This window comes from Pristis pectinata, chromosome 3 (assembly GCF_009764475.1).
Source record: "Pristis pectinata isolate sPriPec2 chromosome 3, sPriPec2.1.pri, whole genome shotgun sequence".
Taxonomy (NCBI): Eukaryota; Metazoa; Chordata; class Chondrichthyes; order Rhinopristiformes; family Pristidae; genus Pristis; species Pristis pectinata.
The window spans coordinates 70,192,515-70,219,313 of NC_067407.1; the positions used below are offsets into that span (position 1 = coordinate 70,192,515).

Below are 26,799 nucleotides of genomic sequence, written 5' to 3' on the forward strand. Positions count from 1 at the left end.
AAATGTCATTAACAATGGGCAAAAATTTAATCTTTTTAATCATCTCCAGGTGAAATAAGAGAGACAAAGCCAATATCTGAGGTCCATGACCCTTCTCAGCCTGTTCTAACAAGGATCACTGCCCCGAAACATTGGCTCCATTTCTCTCTCCATGGGTGCTGCCTCATTTACAGCATCTGCAGTTTTTTTTACAATTAGATTCCAGGTGAAAGATGCTACAAATTAGAAATAATCACAGTTCTTTCAACAAGTTTGTAAGCAACCCAATTAAATTATTATACCTGCTTAACTGAGTCTGGTCTTTGCTGTAGGAAGGTTGTGTTTTCAGGTTCAATTCAGCCTTGCACTGTGAATGTAATGTTCTGAAAACTTCTATAAGTACATCTTCTAGGATTGCTGGCCCTGGAATGACAGAATCAACTCTAAAAGGACATAATAGGAGGCAACCTCTGTTGAACAAAAAGTTCACAGGAACATTAGCAACCACAAACATAAAGGTAGGACGCAACCTAACCTGGTGATTATATACCCGTTCTCACGGTCATTGCAGAGTTTTGTGTTGTGTGTGGGTCGTGCCAATAAGAAGTGAGACCCTTAAATCAAGTTCTCGCAGGGCATCCCAGAAGCCTGATTTAACTTTAGTTGGTTTCAGGAAACTTGGCAGACAAAGAGACATGGGAGTTGCTGGCTTAAGAAGCTTAGTATTTTTGCTGCCCTGCTAGTTAGCCAAGAGGAGCAGAAATGCACAAACACAAAGAAATATTAGATTTTTGTTCTGTTAGTCACGGAGTTATACAGCACAGAAATAGGCCCATAAGCCCAAGGTGCCTTTCTGAGCTAGTCCCATTTGCCTGTGTTTGACTCGTATCCCTCTAAACCTTTCTTATCAATGAACTTGTCCAAGTGTTTTAAATGTTGTAATTGTACCTGTATCTACCACTTCCTTGGCAGCTCATTCCATTTACTTACCTCCCTCTGTGTGAAAAACTTGCCCCTTAGGTCCCCTTTAAACCTCTCCTCTTGTACCATAAACCTATGCCTTTTTAGCTTTAGACTTCCCTGCCTTGGGACAACAACTATGACCATCCACCTTATCTATGCCCCTCATGGTTTTATAAACCTTTATAAGTCTTCCCTCAGCCTCCTTCACTCCTGGGAAAACAGTCCCAGCTTATTCAGTCACTCCTCATAACTCAAGCCCTACAGTCCAGGTAACATCCTTGTGAAACTTTTCTGCACCTTCTCTAGCTTAATCACAACCTTCCTATAGTACAGTGACCAGAACTGTGCACAATATTCCAGGTGCAGTCTCACCACCGTCCTATACAGCCGAAAGATGACGTCCCAACTCTTGTAATTAGTGCGCTATCCAATGAAGGCATCCATAGCATGCACCTTCTTCGCTACCTTGTCTACCTGTGTTTCCACCTTCAGGTACCCCGAGGTCTCTCTGTTTTACAGCACTCGCCAGGAACCTGTCATTCACCATATATGTCCTGCCCTGGTTTAACTTCCCAAAATGCATCACTTCACACTTTTCTGAGTTAAATGCCATCTGCCATTCCTTGGCCCACTTTCCCAGCTGATCTAGGTCCGGTTGTAACTTCAGACAAACTAATTCACTGCCCACACCACCAATTTTGGTGTCATCCACAAACCTACTAATCATGCCACCTACATTTTCATCCAAATCTTTAAAATAAATGACAAATAACAGCATGGATCACTGCGGCACACCACTGGTCACAGGCCTCCAATCTGAGAAACAGCCTTCCACTACCACCCTCTAATTCCTTCCCTGGATCCCATGTTATCTCACCCTCTCACCTTCCGGATCAGTCTACTATGTCGGACTTTGTCAAAAGTCTTACTAAGGTCCATGTGGAAAACGTTGATCTATTCCCCTGACCACCCTCCTCCCTACCTCTCATTTACTTGAAATTACTTCAGTTCGTAATACAATACCTAGTTCTGGCTTGTCCAGGAGACTAATGAGTATGCGAAAAGGTTTCAGATCATGCAAAGGTGTACGTTCTTCCTCTCCACATCCTTTCCCCTGCAAGATTCCTATCATGGCCTAAAATCAAGGAGCGGGGAGGGGGAAGAGGGGAGAAAAACATAAGATTAATTGGCTCAACAAGGAAAATCACAGGGCACAGATTTTCCATATAAAGCTACAAATCAGGCAGTTAACAAAAGCAGGTTTCAGAAAGTAACATTTGTACCTGTTCCTTCACTTTCTACCTGTTACGATTTCAACATTTAAACTTCTACAGTCATTTCTGGGCTAGCAAATTACCAAGCCTTGTTTTCTATTTGATAAATTCAAAAATGTATACATATTGGTACATTTAATGAAGGGTCACCTCACATTTCCCATATCAAGTTCAGATCTCAGGAAGGGAAAACAAGAGTTTCAATTTACAAAATACTTAAGTAGCTCTGACAAAGAGTCCTGGACCCAAAACATTAACTCTGTTTCTCTCTCTAGATGCTGCCTGACCTGCTGAGTATTTCTAACATTCTTCGTTTTTGTTTCAGATTTCCAGCGTCTGTTTTTTTATTAAATTTTCTTTTCTTTTAAACTGAAGCAAAAATATTTATTAGATTTTTATGAATGCCTGAAGGTCCTAGATATCCTCAAATAATATTAATGCAAAAGAAATTACTATTTTGCATATTAACAGGATAATATAAACCTAAAATTGAGTTATTTTGTCCAGATATGGGTAGCAATGAAATAATACTTCTTCTCCATCCACAGTTACGTTCAGTTCAACTTCCTCTTACAAGTCAGACCTCGCAAAACACTTCATTTATGCTCATCCCACAACTTTTGTGGACAGACGTCCCATAAATCAAAACGTGAAAAGCCCATGCCTGTAGTGACAGATTATTGTGCCCCTGGATCATAAGGTCATAGTCCATCTCACAAGATCACAAGATAAGGGAGCAGAAGCAGGCCATTCGGCCCATCGAGTCTGCTCCAAGGAAAAGGGAAAAAGAAATGGGGTGGGAAAAAAGAGAGAGAGAAAAAAAAACTATTCTAATCCCATTTGCCAGCCTTATCCCCATATCCCTTGATACCCTGACTATTTAGATATCTGTCTATCTCCTCCTTGAATACCCCCACTGATCTGGCCTCCACTGCTGTGCGTGGCAAGGAGTTCCACAATTTCACCACCCTCTGGGTAAAGAAACTTCTCCTCATCTCTGTCTTGAAACTGTACCCTCTAATTCTAAGATTGTGCCCTCTGGTCCTGGACACGCCCACCAAGGGAAACAGCCTAGCCACATCTACTCTATCCTTACCTGTCAACATTTTAAATGTCGCTACGAGGTCCCCTCTCATCCTTCTGTACTCCAGCGAGTACAGTCCAAGAGCCGACAAATGCTCATCATACTTAAGCCCTTTCATTCCTGGAATCATTCTCGTAAATCTCCTCTGAACCCTCTCCAACGTCAGCACATCCTTCCTAAGATGCGGGGCCCAAAACTGCGCACAGTATTCCAAATGAGGCCTCACTAGCGCCGCGTAGAGCCTCATCAACACGTCCTTACTTTTATACACTATACCTCTCGAGATGAATGCCAACATAGCATTCGCTTTCTTAACCACCGATCCAACCTGGTGGTTAACTTTTAAGGTATCTTGTACGAGTACCCCCAAGTCCCTTTGTACTACCGCACTATCAATCTTCTCTCCTTCTAGATAATAATCTACCCGCTTATTTCTACTTCCAAAGTGTACAACTGCACATTTCTCAACATTGAATCTCATCTGCCATTTCCTTGCCCATTCTCCTAAACTGTCTAGGTCCCTCTGCATTCTTTCTATTTCCTCTATGCTCCCTACTCCTCCACTTATCTTGGTGTCATCCGCAAACTTAGCCACACAACCATTTATTCCATCATCCAAATCATTGATGTACAAGGTAAAAAGGAGAGGCCCCAACACCGACCCTTGCGGCACACCACTAGTAACCGGTAACCAACCAGAACGAGATCCTTTTATTTCCACCCTTTGCTTCCTGCCAACCAGCCAATTCTCCACCCATTTTGCTACCCTGCCCATAATTCCATGACCTCTCATCTTATTAATCAGTCTCTTGTGAGGCACCTTATCGAAGGCCTTTTGAAAGTCTAAATACACAACATCTACCGCCTCTCCCTTATCCACCCTACCTGTGATTTCTTCAAAAAACTCCAATAGGTTGGTCAGACAGGACCTCCCCTTCACAAAACCACGTTGACTAGGTCCTATCTTGCCTTGCGCCTCTAGGTATTCGGTAACCTCCTCCTTGAGGATAGACTCCAATAATTTTCCCACCACTGACATCAGACTAATAGGTCTGTAATTGCCTTTGTGCTGCCTCCCACCTTTCTTATACAACGGAACTACATTCGCTACCCTCCAGTTCTCCGGAACCATGCCAGAATCTATCGATTCCTGAAAAATAATCGCCAATGCCTCCGCTATCTCCACAGCCACCTCCTTCAGAACCCGGGGATGCACCTCATCCGGTCCGGGAGACTTATCAGCCTTAAGCCCCTTTAGTTTTCCAAGCACCTTCTCCCTATTAATCTCAATTGAACTCAGCTCCAATTCGTGAGACTCCTGACTAATGGGCACATTGCTTATGTCCTCCACGGTGAAGACCGATGCAAAATATTCATTCAATTCCCTTGCCATCTCACTATCATCCATTATAATACCTCCTGCACCGTTATCAATTGGTCCTATGTCAACCCGTGTCTCTCTTTTATTCCTTATGTATTTAAAAAAACTCTTAGAATCCTTCCGAATGTTGTCCGCCAGCTTCCTTTCGTAACTCATCTTTGCTTTCCTAATGACCTTCTTAGTTTCTCTCTGCAGATTTTTAAAATCGTTCCAATCTTCTGTTTTCCCACTAATTTTTGCTACTTTGTACGCCGCCCCTTTTGCTTTTATTTTATCCTTCACCTCCCTCGTTATCCACATCTGTGCCTTTTTTCCATTCAAAACCTTCTTTTTTCTTGGAATATATCTGTCCTGCATTGTCCTTATTTCCTGTAGAAATTTCTTCCATTTCTCCTCTGCCGTCCCTTCAGCTAACTTACTCCTCCAATCAATTTGGGCCAACTCATCTCTCATACCTTTGTAATTTCCCTTATTCCACTGAAATATCGATACACCAGTTATCAGCTTCTCCTTCTCAAACTTGAAACTAAACTCAATCATATTGTGATCACTTGTTCCCAGTGGTTCCTTTACCTTTAGTTCCCTAATCACCTCGGGCTCACTACACAGCACCCAATCCAAAACAGCCGATCCCCTGGTGGGCTCCTCAATAAGTTGCTCCAGAAAAACATCCCTTAGACATTCCACAAACTCACTCTCCTGAGTACTACCACCTTGCTGCATTTCCCAGTCCACCTTCATGTTAAAATCCCCCATAATTATCTTCACATTGTCACTCTGACATGCTTTTTCTATCTCAATCCACAACTTATGGTCCACTTCCTGACTGCTGTTTGGGGGCCTATATATGACTGCTATTATTGTTCTTTTACCCTTGCTATTTCTCAGCTCCACCCATAAGGATTCCACCTCCTCTGACCCAATGTCCTTCCTTTCTATTGATTTTATATCGCTACTAACCATCATGGCACCTCCCCCTCTGCCTACCCTCCTATCCTTCCTATATACTGTATACCCCTTGACATTCAGTTCCCAATCACATCCATCATGAAGCCACGACTCAGTGATTGCAACGATGTCATATTTATTAACCTGTAGTTGTGCCACTAGGTCATCTACTTTATTCCTGATGCTACGTGCATTTAAATATAGTATGTTTAGACTGGTATCTGCTATTGATTTTATTGTACCTCTATTGATCAGCAGATTATCCTGACTTTCTACCTGTCCATCCTTCTTACTATCTTCGCTACCTACTATCTTAGACATGTTCGTGTAGACCTCATCCCCTATCTCATTAGAACATAGAACAATTACAGCACAATTCAGGTCCTTCGGCCCACAAAGCTGTGCAGAACATGTCCCTACCCTAGAAATTACTAGGCTTACCCATAGCCCTCTATTTTACTCAGCTCCATGTACATATCTAACAGTCTCTTGAAAGACCCTACCACATCCGCCTCCACCACCGTTTCCGGCAGCCCATTCCACGCACTCACCACTCTCTGAGTAAAAAAACTTACCCCTGACATCTCCTCTATATCTACTCCCAAGCACCTTAAACCTATGTCCTCTTGTGACCACCAATTCAGCCCTGGGGAAAAGCCTCTGACTATCTACCCGATCAATACCTCTCATCATCTTATACACCTCGATCAGGTCCCCCCTCATCCTCCGTCTCTCCAAGGAGAAAAGGCCAAGTTCCCTCAACCTGCTTTCATAAGGCATGCTCTGCATTCCAGGCAGGATCCTTGTAAATCTCCTCTGCACCCTCTCTATGGCTTCCATATCTTTCCTGTAGTGAGGCGACCAGAACTGAGCACAATACTCCAAGTGGGATCTGACCAGGGACCTATATAGCTGCAACAATACCTCACAGCTCCTAAATTCAATTCCCCGATTGATGAAGGACAATACACCATATGCCTCCTTAAACACAGAGTCAACCTGCGCAGCCACTTTGAGCGTCCTATGGACTCGGACCCCAAGATCCCTCTGATCCTCCACACTGCCAAGAGTTCTACCATTAACACTATATTCCGCCAACATATTTGACCTACCAAAATGAACCACTTCACGCTTATCTGGGTTGAACTGCATCTGCCACTTCTCAGCCCAACTCTGCATCCTATCTATGTCCCTCTGTAACCTCTGACAGCCCTCCAAACTATCCACAACACCCCCAACCTTCGTATCATCCACAAATTTACTAACCCACCCCTCCGCTTCCTCATCCAGGTCGTTTATAAAAATCACAAATAGTAAGGGTCCCAGTACAGATCCCTGAGGTACACCACTGGTCCCGACCTCCACTCAGAATACAACCCTTCAACAACCACTCTTTGCCTTCTGTGGGCCAGCCAGTTCTGGATCCACACTGCAATGTCCCCTTGGATCCCATGTCTCCTCACCTTCTTCATAAGCCTCGCAAGGGGTACCTTATCAAGTGCCTTGCTGAAATCCATATACACTACATCTACTGCTCTCCCTTCATCGATGTGCTTAGTCACATCCTCAAAAAATTCAATCAGGCTCGTAAGGCAGGACCTGCCCTTGACAAAGCCATGCTGACTATTCCTAATCATATTATACCCCTCCAAATGTTCATAAATCCTGCCCCTCAGGATCTTCTCCATAAGCTTACCAACCACTGAGGTAGGACTCACCGGTCTATAATTTCCTGGGCTATCCCTACTCCCCTTCTTGAATAAGGGAACAACATCCGCAACCCTCCAATCTTCCGGAACCTCTCCTGTCTCCATCGACGACGCAAAGATCATCATCAGAGGCTCTGCAATCTCCTCCCTCGCCTCCCACAGCAACCTGGGGTACATCTCATCCGGTCCCAGCGACTTATCTAACTTGATGCTTTCCAAAAGTTTCAGCACCACCTCTTTTCTAACATCTACATGCTCAAGCTTTTCAGGCCACTGCAAGTCCCCTCTACAATCCCCCAGATCTTTTTCCGTGGTGAACACTGACATAAAGTATTCATTAAGTACTTCCGCTATTTCTTCCGGATCCATACACACTTTCCCACTGCTAGCATAAGGGTAGTATAAGGGAACCGTTCAACAGTCTTATCACAGTGGGGTAGAAGCTGTGCTTAAGTCTGGTGGTACGTGCCCTCAGGCTCCTGTATCTTCTACCCGATGGAAGAGGAGAGAAGAGAGAATGTCCCGGGTGGGTGGGGTCTTTGATTATGCTGGCTGCTACACCAAGACAATGAGAGATAAAGACAGAGTCCAAGGAGGGGAGGCTGGTGTCCGTGATGCACTGGGCTGTGTCCACAACTCTCTGCAGCTTCTTGCGGTCTTGGGCAGAGCAGTTGCCATACCAAGCCATGATACATCCAGATGTTTTCTATGGTGCATCGGTAAAAATTGGTGAGAGTCAAAGGGGACAAACCAAATTTCTTTAGCCTCCTGAGGATGTAGAGGCGCTGGTGAGCTTTCTTGGCCTTGGCATCTACGTGATTTGACCAGGACAGGCTGTTGGTGATGTTCACTCCCAGGAACTTGAAGCTGTCAACCCTCTCGACCTCAGCACCATTGATGTAGACAGGTGCATGTACACCGCCCCCTTTTGTTTTGTTGACATTGAGGGAAAGGTTGTTGTCATGACACCATGCTGGAGCTGGAGCTGTGAGACAACAGGTCTATGAGCTGTACCATTCTACCACCCTTCACTGTTCTCAATCACACTCGCCACAATGTCCTACCTCACGTCCATTAAGTTACCCACTGGAGTGGAGTAGTCTACAGGACGACATCATCTCCACTCTAGAACAAAAATCATCCCAACAGCTATTAAGCATCAGTATACTTTTGAATGTACACTTTCCAAGGATAACATGCACGACCTCAAACCCAGCACAAAGCTCGTGGTCCACCAGGCAGCAATGATCCCTGCCCTCCTGTCTGCCTCAGAGACATGGACTACCTTTAGCAGGCTCCTAACAGCACTGGAGGGATACCAGCAATGTTGCCTTTAGAAAATCAGCTAACTCCATTGGCAGGATAAGCAAACCAGTGTCAGCACAACTCCCAGGCTAACTTCTCCAGCATCAAGGCCCTAATTACCTTTAGTCAGCTCCGACATATAAGCCAATCATTTGCACCCTCAACACAAGACACCCAAAACCGATACTTTATTCTGAGTTCCGTCAGGGCAAGAGATACCAGGTGGAGAGCAGACGGTCTCAAAGAGTAACATTCCCATTCATGACCGTTCAAAATGGAAAAGCGACATTCAGGACGGCAAGGAGAACCTTCAGTCCATTCACTGGCAGCACATAGAACCCCAGTGAAAATGGATGAAGGAGCACACCACTTCCCAGACTATAGTATCTACCATCCACCCCAACCGTGGCAGGATCTATGTTGGGCACCTCAGAACCCACAGAGCTGGAGTCATCCTCCATGCCTCATGTCAGCATGAAGAGGCAACAACTAGCATACAGCAATGGCATTTTACTTTATTTTAAGATGGTTTTGCTATTATCCTCTCTTTTAACCTTCTTAATCTCTTCCCATTTATAATTTTTGTATTGGAAGTATACTCCCACATTTACCTTTACATAATCATCAAATGCCATTTTTTTCCCCCAATCTCTCTATACATCTACAGAACCCCAGCATTTGATGCACACTTAGTAGGATTTATTTTAATTCTGTACCTTTAAATATCTCCCATTGCTGGTCCACCAGAAATTCAGGTAAATTCCACATCAGCACCTTGATTTTTGGCAACTCTTTTCTTTTATCTACTTTCAGCATGAACTTGTTTAGATTCCAGTCACTATTCTTCACTGTTCTCTTACCTTCAAGTACTAATGTGCCCTCATGACATCCTGCATTATTAAGCAAGTAATGTGCTGATTAGGAAAGCAGTCTCAGAATATAATGTTCTGATCATGGACATTTGAATGTTCCCAATCAACCTTGAATAGTTTGTCAGCTGTTGTTATAGATCTGAAAACAGAATGCCCAGATTCTTCAAGGGTTGGAATAACAAGTGTACCTGAATGAGTAGATCTTTGGAAAAGGTATTAAAATAGTAGATTGCATGTTCTTCTGGATTGCTGTGCCTGGTGCTTCTGGGGCCTACAACAACACCATTGTTATCGAATCCTAAATAAAGTGAAGAATAAAGTTAAATGCACATAATTAAAATGTGTATGTAGATGGCTACTATAACATTTTGTTTGCTTTTCCTAGGATTAAATACAAAGTTTTTTACTCACCAGATTGTAATCCATTTAAAGAGAGCAAAGAAAAAGTCACATAACTAGTTACTCAATGGTTATATTTGTTCAACAGAAACTGTTGGCTTTATGGACTAAAATATCACTTCACACTGAACGCTTACACTTCATACTAAATCTCACTGTCAGCTTTACATTCTTGAAAAAAAATCCAAATGCACACTGGGTGGTTTATAAAAAGCTATAAAACCCCAATCCAATTCCTTATTTAAATTCAAGACACAACTGCTGCAACTAATATGAAAAGAATGAAGTGAGAAACTAATCTGGAGACAAGATGGGCCACAACAAAAAACACCATAATTCAGTTTTCCACTGTGAATCAATTAAATCTCAGTAAACTAAACTGCACAAATGCACACATCTCACTTTACCTACTCTTATAAAATCATTAAAGAACTATGAAAATCAAAAACAAATGCAGACCTCCCTCATTACAAGGTTTGGCTGTTACACTGAGTTCATAAACAGACTATAATCCAATCTGTATTCCTCAATGATGCGCTCCGTACAATGGTGGCTGTATACATCATTCTATCACTGCTGACAGATAGGAACTGATGACCCTTATCAGAGTTAAATTGCCCACAGAAAAAGTCTTGTAAATCAGTAAAAGGTTTACTGATTTTCATAATGGAGACTGTTTGTCAAGGGTACAAGAGGCATATACTATTTTCTACGTTGTATTCAGGTGTACAGTTGTACCAAAGCAAGTGATGCATCATCACAGAATGTCATGATGAGCAGACAAATAAACTTCTGATTACTGAACATATAAAATAGCTTAGTATCTGAACTAACTTTTCACCATCCCCCAGAATGTTCAATGTATTCTTATGGGTAGAGTTAAAGCACAGAACATGCCCCTTTTCATTTAAGTACATAGATGGATAAGTGCGTCGAACTCACCAAGAAGCCACGCGTACAGTCTGCGATTGAGGGACATATCTCTCCGAAGTACCACGTGTAAAGCTGCAGATAATATCTGGATCATATCAGGGCGAGTAGCCTTATGAAACAGAAGGGAGAAAACGTATTTGTCTCATTGAGGAAGGCTTGATACTGAAGTACATTTTGCTTTGCAGAACACCTTTGTTCAATCAGCAAATGTGCCCCCTATCTTCCCATTGCCTGTCACTTCTCCAGCCCACTCCCTCCCCGACTTCAGCCCCCTCCACTGTTCCAATGAAGCTCAACACAAGCTGGAGTAACAACACCTCATCTTCTGACTTGGGACAATGCAACCTTCCTGACTCTATTAGTTTCACATCATCAGCAATTCCAGTCTTTGTATTACCACATTTCCAGTATTTTTCTTTCCTTTGCTAGTATTGTCAGGTAATTATTTGTTTTCTCCAATTTACAACCCCTCCAGACCTACTTTTTGTTGTTCACTCTTTGCTTCACCATCCTCTGTCACCCTGCTCACCTCTGTTGTCATTCTGCCTCCCCACACTTTCATCCTCTCCACTCTTCTCCCCTTTCTCAGGATCTTAACACTTGTTTTACCTCTACAAAAGGTCACCGACCAAAAATATTAACTGTTTCCCCCACACACAGATGTTGCCTGACCTAAATGTATATTTCCAACATCTACAGGATTTTATCTTTGGAAAGGAACCAGAGTCTGGTTTGCTTCTTTTACATTGACATTAATCTTCACTATTATGATCAGTGAGTTGTGTCTTTGTACCCCTAGGACTTTTTGATCTACACTATTTCAACTTTAATTATCCCTGCAGCATATTCCTACACCCGTTCCTTCCCACCTACCCATAAAGGTCATCTCAGAGTTATCCATATTGACATTTATTTCCAAATTACCCACCTATTCTGTACATTCATTAGTGTCTCCTTACCTGTCATTGCAGCTTTCCTCAAGATTAACTAAACCTCCCAACTTGCTGTTTTTGGCAAATTTTTACATTCCACCTTCAATTCTTGTGTCCAACAGAAATTTAAATAATTAACTGGCCTTTTCACACAGCTTAAGTAACATCATGAACCTGACCTGCATGAACCAAAGTTCACTACATATGTCTTAACCACAGAAATGTGGTAAAAACACCCAAGTGATGTTTTCTATTCAATTTATTATACCAGTTAGGAAAACTGGAAATGTAGTGAAATGTGTGCTTGTAAAGCAAAATGAGCAGCAAAAAAATATGGAGCTAATTGTTGGTAAAGTAGATTTACATTAGATGTAATGTAGGTAATTGAAGTAATGTAGACCAAATCCATTCAGTATGATGCTGCTGTATCTTAACATATTGCAGCAGAGTCTAAACCAAATGCATGAACCAATTTATAGCACTCAAATAATAATTAACTCAGCACAGTAATCCACACATTTGTCTGCCACTTCAACCCTGACCCCAGCTGGATCACATCCATCCCTTCTCCACCCTCACAATTAGAGATAGCTTATCACAATAAATGTCAAAGATCCTGACAATGCAAAACATAAGAAAAAAATTCCCTGAATTTATCTGGAACCTTGAATCCCTGATTGGGGATTTCAAAGATTCTCAAGTAAACTCACCCAATTCCACACACCTCATCCAAAAACATCTCAAATTTTCAGTAAAGCAACTTCGAAATTGAGCCTGAGCAAGGGCAGACATTCCTAATGCATTAAGGATCATATCATCCAGGGACACTTTCAACCCAAATGCAAAAGAAAGTGAGGTGTCTTCTTGTAAAGTTTTTTTTTGCCATCTCTACTTTATTTTAGTTTTAGGTGTTAGTTGCAAGCAATTACAGTTTGTTTCAGAATGTCCAGGGAGGTAATTCATGGTACGCATTGCGTACAGAAGCATGTGGGTAGTTTTAGTGCTAAATCTACAGAAAGGAACTATGGGTTCTTCTTAAAAGAAAACAGCAGTAATGAAAAAAACAAATCTAGAGATTCAAATACAGCAATCCCAATTTGCAGTTGAAAATGTTGTTCTCTAAAAATGTATTTGATAAAACCATTTACAAATTCCTCAGCAATATATGCAAGTGGGGACTAGCAACACTGAATGTTTTAATGTCAGCAGTCCTGTTTGTGACTGTTGGGAATTTACATCAATTAGCCTGGCGGTGAATTAACTTACGTGGGACCAAGTTCAAAAAAAAGGGTGCCCGATTATAATTTAAATATATGTTTGTGGACAGTCAAAGTTCAGTCAATTTTGATTAAATGAATGAAGAAGAAATGGCACGGTTGGGGTTGTGATCATGCTCTGGGGCAGATGGGAGAGAACCATCAAACAGGCCAGATTTGGATTACAGGTCTAATGTTGTGCACTATGGACCTACACAGTTCCCAGGACATGTTCCCTCTTTTTGCGGATGGCAAAATGAAGAGAAAAGAACCTGCTGCATTTATATAAAACCTACCACTGCCTCAAATTCCCAAAGCATTTTACAGTTTACAGTTAATGAAGTGCTTCCAATTTGCATGCAGCAAACACCTACAAAGACTAACGTGATAATGTCTGCAAATTGTTGATGCTGGCTCAGGGATGGATTGCACAGAACACCAGAGATTACTCCACTGCTCTTCTTTGAAATAGAGTCACAGCGTTGTTTAGGTGCAAAGACAAAAAATACAGGAGAGCTAGCTAATTGGATACAGAATTGGCTTGACGGTAGAAAGCAGTGGTGGATGGTTGTTTTTCCAGACTGAAGGCCCATGACTAGTGGTGTTCCCCAGGGGTCATTGCTATTTGTGATCTATATCAGTGATTTGGATGAGAATGTACAAAGCATGGTTAGTAAGTTTGCAAATGACCCTAAAATAGGGTGGCGTCATTGACAGTGAAGATGGTTATCAGGATTTACAAAGGGATCTTGACCAGCTGTGTAAATGGGCCAAGGAGTACTAAATGGAGTTTAATTCAGATAAGTGCAAGGTGTTTTTGGGAAGACAAACCAGGCAGGGCTTTCACAGTGAATGGCAGGACCCTGGGGAATGTTGTAAAACAGAGGGACCTAGAAGTACATAGTTCCCCGAAAGTGGCATCACAGGTAGACAGGATGGTGATTGGTATGCTGGCCTTCATCAATCAAGGCATTGAGTATAGAAGTTGGGATGTTATGTTGCAGTTGTACAAGATATCAGTGAGGCCACATTGTGTTCAGTTTTGGTCACCCTGCTTTAGGACAGATGCCATTAAGCTGGAAAGAGGGCAGAGAAGATTTACATGGATGTTGCCGGGACTCAAGGGGCTGACTTATGGAGAGAGGTTGAGCAGGTTGGGACTGTTTTCACTCGAGCATAGGACAATGAGGGGCAATCTTATACAATGATGAGGGGCATAGATAGGGTCAATGTCTTTTTCCCAGGGTTGGGGAATCAAGAATTAAAGAGCATAGGTTTAAGGTGAAAGGGGAGACATTTAATAGGAACCAGAGGGGCAACGTTTTCTACCCAGAGAGTGGTCAGTATATGGAATGAGCTGCCAGAGTAAGTGGTTGAGACGGGTACATTAACAATATTTAAAAGGTACTTGGACAAATACATGGATAGGAAAAGTTTAGAGAGATATGGGCCAAGTGTGGGTATATGGGCCTAATCTAGATGGGAATCTTGGCCAGCATAGATCAGTTGGGCCAAAGGGCCTATTTCCTCGCTGTATGACTCTATAACTACTCATTCATTGCTACACTGGGGTGTCAGGCCAGAGTTTTCTCTTCTCAAGGTTCTGTAGTGAATATTTGAACTCTCAAACTTACAAATCAGAGGCAAAAAGTGCTTCTAAATGAACCACAGCTGACACTAATGCCCACCATCAACTGGTCAAATGTCCATTCTTTTTTTACCTACAGTATCACCCGCTAGCTCGTGCTCCTTCCCCTCCCACCAAACCTTTTATTCTGGCTTCTGCCCTCTTTCCTTCCAGTCCTGATGAAGTGTCTCGGCCTGAAAAGTCGACTGTTCATTTCCCTCCATGGGTGTTGCCTAACCTGCTGAGTTCTTCCAGCATTTTTTGTGTGTTGCTCCAGATTTCAGCATCTGCAGTCTTTCTTCTGTCTCCATTTTTTTAAATTTTGTTTTTATATGTACAGTATATGATCTCTGCCATCTCTTCACCAACTTTTATTAATATGCAGAGATCAATTCAACTGATCCAGGGGTTTTAATCTGCATACTTAATATCTAAGTTAAGCAGATGCTCATTTTTTTTTAAATAAGTAAATTTATTTTTGTCATGGACTGTGAAGTTATCCAAAATCTGCTAAAATGAATTAAGTTCAATGGTGTGCGCTAGGTTTTCATTCTTAAAAAGAATTACATGTCATTTTGATAAGTGCATAATTAATTGTCTACATCCTTTACCTCAAGGAAGGACAACTTTAGGTTGATGGCAGTACTATTTCATAGCACTCAGTCAGGCAGCATGATCATCTCATGTTGTGTACAGTTTTAATGTCAAGGTCATTATTTCCATTGGTGAATCTTTATACAGATATCCCCATTTCCTAACTGTCTCTGTTAGAAGGTGTTTAGAGAAGGAGGAGGGTAAGAACACGAGTCTTTGGAAGCTAAGATACAGTGAGCTGAGTGCCATTCTTCCATGCTGAAAAGTTCAAAGATTCTCTGAATATCCCAGGCACAGCAGCTGTATATAAACTGCGACTTATTATATTTTTGGGTTTTCTAATTGAAGTATTCATACCTGATACAGATGAAAAGGGAAACAGAACAGAATGAGATCCAAGGTACTCCTCTGCACCAAGACACTGGAGTCCTGGACTGAAACACTTACTGCTTCAACCTACCAAAATGAAGAAAAAAGCAATGTTATTCAAACATTGAGAAAAGGTTGACTTAAAAGCACTCTGGATTAAAAATCAATTATGACTATTAATTCAGCACCTTTATGTAATTTGCCTAACATCCTATAACAAAACTAAGTACCTAAGTAAAATATTCAGAAATCAAAACTACCCTGTATTCCGCATTGTATTACTGCTCCAACAATCTGAACAATCAATGAAAGAACGCACAAAGTCTGAATTTGAAAAACCTTTTCACTAAATCACACCAGTCCAGGTTTTTCCCAAGAGATAAAAGCAAACCTTTTAACCTCTACCACATAATGAAGTAGGTTCAGTAATAACTCTATTTTGAGATATTATGAAGATGGCAAAACTACTCTATTAAACCTAATCAAGTCATTCCTATCCAGAGTAATTAGTTTACAAAGGAAGGTTCACAATTGTTACAATTCAGCAGTCCAACAGTTTTGGTTGACAATTATTTTTAACCCCCTGTAACCTGGCAATTAACATTTCATGAGAGTCCAGGATTTATCCACTTAAAGAAAAATATCCTTATTCATTAAAAATTATGTTGTACCACCAGGATATAAAACACAGCTTAAGATATGAAGAGTATTTTTAATCTTTTGCAAATGCTTTCATGGTACTTGATTATCTCGGGCCCCTCCAGTTATTCAGAAAAAGCCTTTCTCAAAAAACCAGAAACATTGATCTGTGATAAAATGATGGCAAACACTGTTGATGTCTAAGAAAGCTCTAGAAAATTATCTGGATTTATTTCACCTCCCTCAATGCTAATTTACTTCAGCAACACGGGATCTTTGTCATCCAGCAAAGGGTGATGTCATTAAGTAGGTTACAACACAATGAAGAATTCTCATACACAACAAACTAGGAAGTAACAATCACATTTTAATCATGCCTTTTGAAATCTTACAGAAAACAAAGATGGGGACATGAGATTCAGATAGATGCTGAAACATCAAACAAACTTTATGAAGAAATATTTATCATTTTTAAGACTCATGGAATTGCCACGGAAAGGAAACCTGTGATAAACCTTACAAGGACAATTCGCATTTCAGGTCTAGGGAGGCTGAACAACTGTAATTATGACAGCACAAGTTACACTTCACTTAAGAGTTAATGTTATTCCAACGTGAGTAGTGCACAAAACATCAGAGCTTGTGAATTAAGCAATTTCTGAAAAGATTAGCATTTGCAAAGGCTTCAAAAACACTTTGGCGGGCCAAAGTATCAGTGAAAAGAACTGGATTTCTGCAGTATGTGCCCACTGAAGCCAGTCTGAGGTTATAGCAACAACGTAAAGGCAACAAACTGCCAACAGCTTCACCCTCACTAAAAGCACAATCAGATAAGGTGTTCTGTAATGGCATACCCTTACTAACAGACGTCAACTTTATTTTATCAGCAAGAGTGGAAAGAATAAAGAAATAATATCATGACACACTGATTTATCACATCCCATAATTTCAGCACCGCTGCTTTGGTACTGTCCTTCATTATCATCTCTGCAACGTCATGTCCTCACGAGCAATGGCGACATTGTAGTATAATCACCATCTCCCCACCAGATCAGACAGCTCTTTATTATTGCAATTTGTGATATCAACCCAATCTCCTTCAGCATCCTTGCTCTTGAACAAAGACATCAGCTATATTGTCCTTCTCACTGTCTGCTCCTGCACAGTGATATCACTCAGAGGGGTAAGAATATTTGCCCTTGTCTTTACCAATGGCTGAAGCATCTATCCATAGCAACACTGCAAGGCATAACTACCACCCAGACTCAGTGGAGACAGAGCCCATCTTTGCATCAAGGACACTCTTCACATCATAGCATAGATCAGGCAGCTCAAAACTGGGCACCCATCCACCTACTCTATCATTACAATCAACCCTGGTTCAATGAGCAGTGTACAAGGAGCAACACCAGGCATGTCTAGAAATGAGGTGCAATGCAGGACCACATGCATGTTACACATAAAAAGCAGCAAGTAATAAACAGATTCCAAAGCCAATAGATCAGAACAAAGCTCTGCAGTCCTGCCACATCTAGTTGTAAATGGTGGGAGTCGATTAACTAGTTGGCAGGAGGAACACACAAAAAGCTGGAGGAACTCAGCAGGTCAGGCAGGTGATAGGTGGATCCGACAGTTTTAAGATCATCCCCACCCTCACCAATGACAGGGCCAAGTTGATAGCAAATCTCTAACAATCCATCAATTCCTTGATGTTGGGGAGTTCCTGGTCTGCAGAAACAACAGCAAGGAAGAATGGAGGAACAAAGCTCCCACGGTGCCAATGGTTGCGCAATATTTAAAATAAGGTCTACATTCAGACCTATTTCAGCACTGCATCCCGTCACGGATAAGTTTAATATATGAGGCAACTTATCTCATTCACAGTAAGGTACAGCACAGAAACGAACTCTATCGGCCCACTCGTCCATGCCAACCATGATGCCCATTTGTGTTAATTCCATTTGCCCACAGTGGGCCCGCAGTCATCTAATGCCTTTCCCAAGTAACTGCCCAAATGCCTTTTAAACATTGTAATTGCATATGTATTGAAGCCAGTTGACTACTGTGCCTACCAACACTGTAGGGGTGGGATGGTGCAGACTGGGTTAAGTAGTGGTTTACAAAAGGGAACTGGATATATACTCAAAATAAAGATTAGAGGGCTACAGAAAAAGGGCAGGGGAGTGAGAGGCTAATAGGTGACACTTTCAGAGATAAGACAAAAAGCTGTATTATTCCTTGATATAAAATGCCAAATATTTTACCTAAATTTATATATCTATTTCAGGCTTTACCTGGTTTTATTCCCAAATCTTTCTTTGACTCTCTTGAGTCAATTATTTCTTCCTATATATGGAATAATACACATCCTAGACTAAATAAAGTTCACCTTCAGAAGGTTAAAAAGAACGGAGGTTTAGCCTTACCTAATTTTAGATTTTATTACTGGGCAGTCAATATACGAAATTTTATGTTTTGGTTACATTACATTAATCAAGAGGCTCGTCCAGTATGGGTCTCTTCAGAAATTAATTCTGTTAAAAAATTTTCTATTATCTCTTTGCTTGGTTCTCCACTTCCAATATCATTAAGTAAACTTGGCAGATGAGATTCAATGTTGAGAAATGTGCAGTTGTACACTTTGGAAGCAGAAATAAGCGGGCAGATTATTATCTAGAAGGAGAGAAAATTCAAAGTATGGAAGTACAAAGGGACATGGGGGTACTCGTGCAGGATACCTTAAAGGTTAACCACCAGGTCGGATCGGTGGTAAAGAAAGCATATGCTATGTTGGCAATCATTTCGAGAGGTATAGTGTATAAAAGTAAGGAAGTGTTGATGAGGCTCTACGGGGCACTAGTGAGGCCTCATTTGGAATATTGTGCGCCGTTTTGGGCCCCACATCTTAGGAAGGATGTGCTGACGTTGGAGAGGGTTCAGAGGAGATTTACGAGGATGATTCCCAGAATGAAAGGGCTTACGTATGATGAGCGTTTGTCGGCTCTTGGACTGTACTCTCTAGAGTACAGAAGAATGAGAGGGGACCTCATAGCGACATTTAAAATGTTGATAGGAAAGGACAGAGTAGATGTGGCTGGGCTGTTTCCCTTGGTGGGTGAGTCCAGGACCAGAGGGCACAATCTTAGAATTAGAGGGTACAGTTTCAAAACAGAGATGAGGAGAAATTTCTTTAGCCAGAGGGTGGTGAATTTGTGGAACTCCTTGCCACATACAGCAGTGGAGGCCAGATCAGTGGGGGCGTTCAAGGAGGAGATAGATAGGTATCTAAATAGTCAGGGTATCAAGGGATATGGGGATAAGGCCGGAAATTGGGATTAGAATAGGGTTTTTTTTGTCCCCCCCCCCCCCCCCCCCCCCAATTCCCCATTTCTCATTTCCTTTTTTCCCTTTCCCTTGGAGCAGACTCGATGGGCCAAATGGCCTGCTTCTGCTCCCTTGTCTTGTGATCTTGTGAAACTAACAGATATTTTAGTAGTTAAACATGTTTTGAGGATTTGGTTATAATTTAGAAAATATTTTGGTTTATTAAGTTTTTCTTTGTCCAGTCCCATTTGCTTTAATTACTTTTTTAAACCTTCTATGACTGATGTAGTTTTTAAAGAGTGGGACAAGTTAGGTATCACTTGTTTTCAAGATCTGTTTATTGGAGGAAACCTTTCTTCATTTGAACAATTGTCTACCAAGTATAATTTACCAAAAACTCATTTTTTTTAAGATATTTACAAATTAGAGATTTTCTTCGATCTCAATTACATTATTTTCCTTTGAGTCCTGATAAGAATTTATTAAATGTAATTTTTAATTTGGAGCCTTTTCAGGATGGCTCAATATCTAATATTTATGACAGATTACTAGGAATGAGTAAGGTGCCACTAGATAAAATTAAAAACGCTTGGGAACAAGATTTGCAGATGTCAATTTCTGAGGAAACTTGGAATGAAATTCGTCATTATGTGCTCGTCATTCTCTCCTTCGATTTAAAGTGGTCCATAGAGCTCACTTGTCTAAAGATAAATTATCCCGTTTTTATTCTGATATATCTCCTTACTGTGACAAATGTAATAATGGAGTGGCTTCCTTAATTCACATGTTTTGGACGTGTCAGAGTCTTAAAAAATATTGGACAGAGGTCTTTCATACTTTTTCTGTACTTTTCAAAATAAATTTTAGACTTAATCCTTTGACTGCACTATTTGGGATTGTTGGAGAAAAAGATATAACTTTGAAGGCTTCTGATTTACATATTCTGGCTTTTATTTCTCTTATAGCCAGGAAAGCCGTATTGCCTAAATGGAAGGAAGTTACTCCGCCTATTCATGCTCAATGGTTACGGGACGTTATGTAATACTTGAATCTAGAGAAGATACACTGTTCAGTTTTTGAATCTAACCTAGACTTTCAAACCCTGTGGGGACCTTTATTGAATTATTTTCAAAATCTCTGATTTGGGGACTAAAACGCAGATACTGGCTGACACGGTTACATTTTTAAAGGTTTTTCCTTGTTTTTTTCCATCTAACAGCTTCGGGTTTTGGTAGTGGGAGTAGATTTTTTTTTAATAAAATATTTCAATTTTTTTTCCCTTATTAACCAACTTCTATATGTGATTATTAATTTAGAGTATTGTAATCTAAGTATGATTTAATACAACGTATTCAGTAGTATTTTTATTCTCTTTCTTGATGCATGTACTCTATTTTTTTCCATGGATTCAATAAAAATATTGTAAAAGAAGATATAAAATGCCCATTATGCAATGGTAATATTCATCAAAACAAAGGTATTTTGATTCACATAGGCCTTAATCACATAATGTGCAAATCTGTCCTGACAAAAATGATAAGGACGTTTATAGCAATATAAAGGGCCTGGTAATCCACTAGAATTGCGCAGGTGATACTCAAATGCTTGAAGAGACTTCATAATATCTATTTTAACCAAAATCAGACAGTACATTTGTCTTAACCTGAAAGAAGCTAATTATTTTTACTACAGCTTTCAGATGTCATTCACTTCAATATGACATGGATTCTTTAAAAAGGGGGTCTACATGGTAACGTAAAATTATCAGTACCATCAGCTCAATGTCGCTACCAATAATATACAGTTGGTCCTCCATTGAAAGTTTCCGGTTCAGATGAGAAAGTACAAAGGTGATTCCAGGTAACCGCACAGCAGGACTGGTCAAAATACTCCCCCAAAGAGCACCGTAAAATGCAGACTGCTCCACCGCAGCTGCAACTTTCTCTAGCAATGTGTTTGCCCTGCAATATGAAGAAAAGCCATTCTTAATCATTATAACACAAAAGGCATTTGTGTCCCCTTAAGCAATTCCATTCATCTAGGCTCCCAAACTTTTTATTCTTGTCTATTTCTAGGAATGTTATTGACTGCATCTCAGCCAGAGCCAGTAATGGCCAGCATAGCCTTTTCTTTTACGTAAAAAGAGCCCTAACCTGCTCCATCTTTCCTGTATGTCTTTGGTAAACCATCACATCCTTGTGTACAAATATCAGGTCAAAGCCATGCATTAAGGAGGGGCTGCAGCTCTCAAACAAAAACTTGAAAACACATTTAAAGATATTTTAATAACTGCTGTGATTATCTATTTTAACTTTCACACAGAATCCTGTTTTGAAATTTAGAGATTGCAGTAAAAGAGGTCATAAACAGCTTGAAGTTTTTCCTCAAAGCATTGGGAGTGATATCTGTTATTTATTATGTTGCAGTTGTACAAGATGTTGGTGAGGCTGCATTTGGAATATTGTGTTCAGTTTTGGTCACCCTGATATAGGAAAGATGCCATTAAGCTGGAAAAAGTGCAGAGGAGATTTACGAGGATGTTGTTGGAATTCAAGGGACTGAGATATGGAGAGAGGTTGACCAGGCTGGGACTTTATTTATTTGGGCATAGGAGAATGAGGGATGATCTTTTAGGGGTGTATAAAATCACGAGGGCCATAGATTGGATGAATGCACACAGTCTTTTTCCCAGGGCTCGGGAATCAAAAACTAGAGGACACAGGTTTAAGGTGAAAGTGGAGAGATTTAATAGGAACCTGAGGGGCAACTTTTTCAGCCAGAAGGTGGTCAGTATATGGAATGAACTGCCAGAGGAAGTGGTTGAGGCAGGTACATTAACAACAATTAAAAGGTACTTGGATGGGCACATGGATAGGAAAGGTTTAGAGGGATATGGGCTGAATGCAGGCAAATGGGACTAGCTTAGATGGGGATCTTGGTTGGCATGGACTAGTTGGGCCCAAGGGCCTGTTTCCATGCTGTATGACTCTATGATTCACAAGTATGGGTGCTACTAGCAAAACCAATAGTTACCGTCAGTCACTAATCACACCTGACAAGGTGTTGCACTACAGATCATGTGATGAAGGTATTCCCACAATGTTCTCGGTTAGCATTTTCCATGATTATCACACAGGGATCAGGATGGGACAGTAAGTCTGGGTGGTATGCAATTTTAACAGAGAGGTTGCATAGCTGGGAGATTGTTTTCAATACAGCTGATCAGATGGGGTATTATAAAAGAGTTATTAAACAGCAATGCTGTTTAGACCAAAATGATACAGTTTAAATAATCTGATGTTATTCAAGTCTGTGGTATTTTAAAATCTGTGTCAAACATTACTTGTCTTTTGATGCTCAAATATAGTGTGTACATACCCATTTTTTATACCAATGACTGATTGATCTTACTGCCTTTATTCGTGATCAATAATTTCAATATCTAGAATGTTGAGTGGTCCTTCAAAATTGAGCCAAAATCTGCCCATATGTCTTTCTAGCTCTAAACTGGCAGATCAAATACAACTAAATTTGACCTTGCTGAAGTTTTGTATCCCAACACCACTGGTGGGAATGCAAAGAGATTTGTCCCATCAGATCCTCAGGACAACTTGTAGTGGACAAGAACAGTATTCTCCAAAGAAAGGCCATTAAAAAAAATCTGTCTTAGCACATAAATCTGAAATACTTCTTTGTGAACAGAGGGGGCACAGCTTTTCTCCCTCCCAGTTGATGAGCAGTGATTATAGCCATCTGTAGACAGTTCAACTGCTCACCCAGTCTGAACTGAACTGCCAATGATTGAGCAAACTCCTGTAGAGGTTTGAAGGAGATTTTGATAGGATAGATTCTAAAATTCACCGTTAGAAATAGTATGGGGCTTACAATAACATTCTATATTTAATGCCTACTGAAACTGTACTCTGACTCAACATTTTAGTTCAAAGAAATGATTAATTCTAAAATATTCAAATACTAAAAAACTTACATTTCTAAAATTCCTCACCATACAAACACTGCAAAGGATTTTACAACATTAACTGCTGGAGCAATTATTAAAAATAATCAGATATTCAGCATTTATGATGTTAAAATCCTTCTGACTAAATGAGGCAACACGTGCATGAAGAAGCTTCTTCCCACAATCTTGTCTGTTCAGCTCCCTGGAAGCTTCTTAGTCCCGTAAATCAAATATGCACCAAACAAATTCTCACCTGTCGTAGTACTCAGAGCCTTCTTCCAGGCCTGGTAATGTCCCAGTCAGCAGTCCTTGAAGCCCTGGCTTCAGAGTTTTGCCCAGAGGCAGGAAGTAGACTTCATATAAGGTCAGAAGCACAGGTTTGACAGACATGGCCGCATTGCCAAGAAGAGGGAAAAGGCCAGAACTGAGGAGAGAGTAAAATAATTTCCAAATATTGTTGTTAAAATCATTCTCTCCTCCTCTCCTGAGTGAAACAACTCTGCCAGAAACATAGTTTACAGACATTAACTTTAGGTATGTTTCAGTTTAATAGCTTGTTTTCATCAGTACAGCTAGAAATAAGGATTACTTCATTGTGCAGAGCACCACAACCAAATAAAGTGGTTAATTGGCGTCGCATGAACACTTCCTGGTGCAGGAATTCTTAAGTGAATTTCTAATTCTAGCAAATTACACTAAGCAGATGATATTGGCAACATGTTCATGCTGCATTTATTGTCCTTCACTGGGTTGCCTCAGTAGGTGATGGGCCTGTGTCTGAAGGGAACGGTTTTCACAGATGAATGACTTGAACAATCAACCACACTGGCTGGCACTGGAATCATCAATGCAAGTTAGACTGGGACACTTGAAGTTACTTTCTCTTAAGGACACCAATAAACCCATTTGGCTTTGTCGACAAAGTGCTGGTGTTTAGAATCAAGATTTCTGGTGCTAGCCTACAGTTTCCAATATACAATCTATGTAAGTGCAGCACCATAACCACTGCACTGCCACACTCACCAATGCTTTCATTGTAAAATTAGTCAAAATGTAATTTTATTTGTAAATGTTAAAAGAACCCAGGCATAGATAACTTCTCCACAATATGAAGTTCAGGGTCTGGAACATCTTGGACGGTCCCGTCAGTGACAGACCTGAAAACTGCTCCAGTATCATAGGTCAAGAACTGAGAAGCCCTTTGTCAGTGGTGGAAGGAATTTCCCTCCTACCCACCCACATCTGCCACTTTAGCCACCTCAGAACCCAAAACCCAGAATGGATTCATAGAAACGTGCAGCAGGGAAACAGGCCTTTCTACCCACTACATCCATGCTGACCAGTGAGCACCCATCTATACCAATCCCATCTCCCAGCATTGGCTCATAGCCTTCAATACCCATGCAATTCAAGTGCTCATCTACAGAGAACAGAACAGCACAGGAACAGGCCCTTCTACCCATGATGGATGTTGTGCCAAACTAATTAACCTGGTAATTAAATGCCTAACTAAACTAATCCCTTCTGCCTGCACATGGTCCATAATCCTCCATTCTCTGCACATTCATGTGCCTATTTAAGAGCCTCTTAAATGCCCCCCCCCCCCAACCACTCTCTCAAACAGTGCAATCCAGCTACTCACCACTCTCTGGGTAAAAAAAGACCCGTCTCATATCCCCACAGAATCTCCTCCCCCATATCCACAATCCCAAGGCTGCCTGAAGAAGAAGAACTTGAAGAAATAGTGAGGAAGGCAGTGTTAGATATTCAACATACCCATTTACAGCAATGTTGCCACAGGTTCTAGTCAAATTACTTTTCAATACTTTGGACATCACAGTGGCCTGTTGCCTATTTCATACATTTCTTGCTTTCAAACATTTAACTCATTGTATTAAAAACTAATTAACTTTTGCCCACCTGTACAAGAAGAGATCTTTTGCCAGCCTTTTGGAACCAATGATCTTAAAAATAATCTCATAGGTTTCCAGAGCTTTTCTGTGAACACCACTGGGCAGTGCTGGGTGAAGACACTGGGCCAAGCGCTTGCCAATAGTTAGCTTCTTTGGGACCACTTGGTACTTTGCATTGTTCTGTAAAACCTGCACATAAAAAACTCAGTGATCAGTCACGAGATATGCAATACTAAGGCAACAATCCATGCATAGAGTTCAAATCTAGCTCTGTCTACAATGGTATACAACTGGTATTAATATGAACTCAGCTTACCATAAATACCAGTCCTGCACAAATTTTTCAAAGAATATCTAGTTTTCAGATCCACTGATACCTCTGTGCAAATGCCCCTAGAATGAGTGATGCTCCGAGGCATTTATTTACTAGCATGAGTTAAATTTATAACTGAAACATGACAATAGCAGTGTGTCCTGGAATTCATTTTGCATACATTTATTTTCCTTAAACATCTGGAGATTGTAAGTTTTATTCCCCAAATTTTATTTGAAACACCATGTAGAAAGGTTCAGAATGCTTAAAAATTAAACTAAAAGCTGACCTCAGTAGGATTCTTCTACTGTATACAGTGTGCAGGGCTGCATTTGAGTCCAAAGGAACACAGAGGTTTTTGCACTCAAGACAACGTATCAGATTAACTGTCCCTTAATTGCTGATCCAGAGGTTCAGGGCTGATTAAAGGCCTACATTTCTTTTTGCTACTCATGAGACGAGTTTGTGGAATAAAATGGCATAAGGTCACGACAGAATGTATTCCTCAATGTGACAGAAATTAACCTCAATCAAAAAGAGCAAGATCTTGGGTAGATGATGCATTGTTGTAGATGAAGTTCAGCAATCGTCACTTGTACAAACGAGCAAGCAGAACAGTTCTTTGATCACAAGCATTTACATCTTTTCTGAGAACTAAAGAGGCAACCAGAGTTCTCAGAATTCTGCTACTAAAGTTGCATCAGCAGCTTAATAAGAGATTTGGTTCATTGTATGTAGGCTGAAAATAATTATTGTATTATTCTGTGTACTTGAAATTGTCTTTATTTGCTGCATCAGAACAGCAGCTGTGATACTGGAATAAAGTTAATGATCTGCCATGGAAAATATCATATTATTCTGCAGCTGAAGTCTTGCTGTCCGATCAAAACTGGTCAAACTATATGGTGATCAATAAGCATGAGTGGTATTTATTTATTTCATACTGAATATTGCAGGTGATGCCTTTGTTTCTTTACAACTTTCTTTAGAAGTGCAATACAGAAATTTTAGTGTTAAGTGTTCT

The 26,799-nt window shown here is 40.7% G+C and overlaps 1 protein-coding gene across 6 annotated transcripts in view; it reads right to left on the reverse strand.

The window, feature by feature from the left end:
* dop1a (DOP1 leucine zipper like protein A) overlaps positions 1 to 26,799 on the reverse strand; it is a 158,087-nt gene that overhangs the window by 102,225 nt on the left and 29,063 nt on the right. For 5 of the 6 annotated variants that reach the window (XM_052011959.1, XM_052011960.1, XM_052011961.1 and 2 more), the window contains exons 3-10: positions 25,470 to 25,651; positions 23,803 to 23,973; positions 21,360 to 21,549; positions 15,614 to 15,712; positions 10,857 to 10,956; positions 9,704 to 9,813; positions 1,966 to 2,077; positions 282 to 402 (exon numbers count right to left, since the gene is read on the reverse strand). In XM_052011959.1, coding sequence (XP_051867919.1) covers positions 282 to 402; positions 1,966 to 2,077; positions 9,704 to 9,813; positions 10,857 to 10,956; positions 15,614 to 15,712; positions 21,360 to 21,549; positions 23,803 to 23,973; positions 25,470 to 25,651 — 1,085 coding nt within the window. The remainder of the gene's footprint in view (positions 1 to 281; positions 403 to 1,965; positions 2,078 to 9,703; positions 9,814 to 10,856; positions 10,957 to 15,613; positions 15,713 to 21,359; positions 21,550 to 23,802; positions 23,974 to 25,469; positions 25,652 to 26,799) is intronic. The other variant, XM_052011962.1, reaches the window with a different exon arrangement.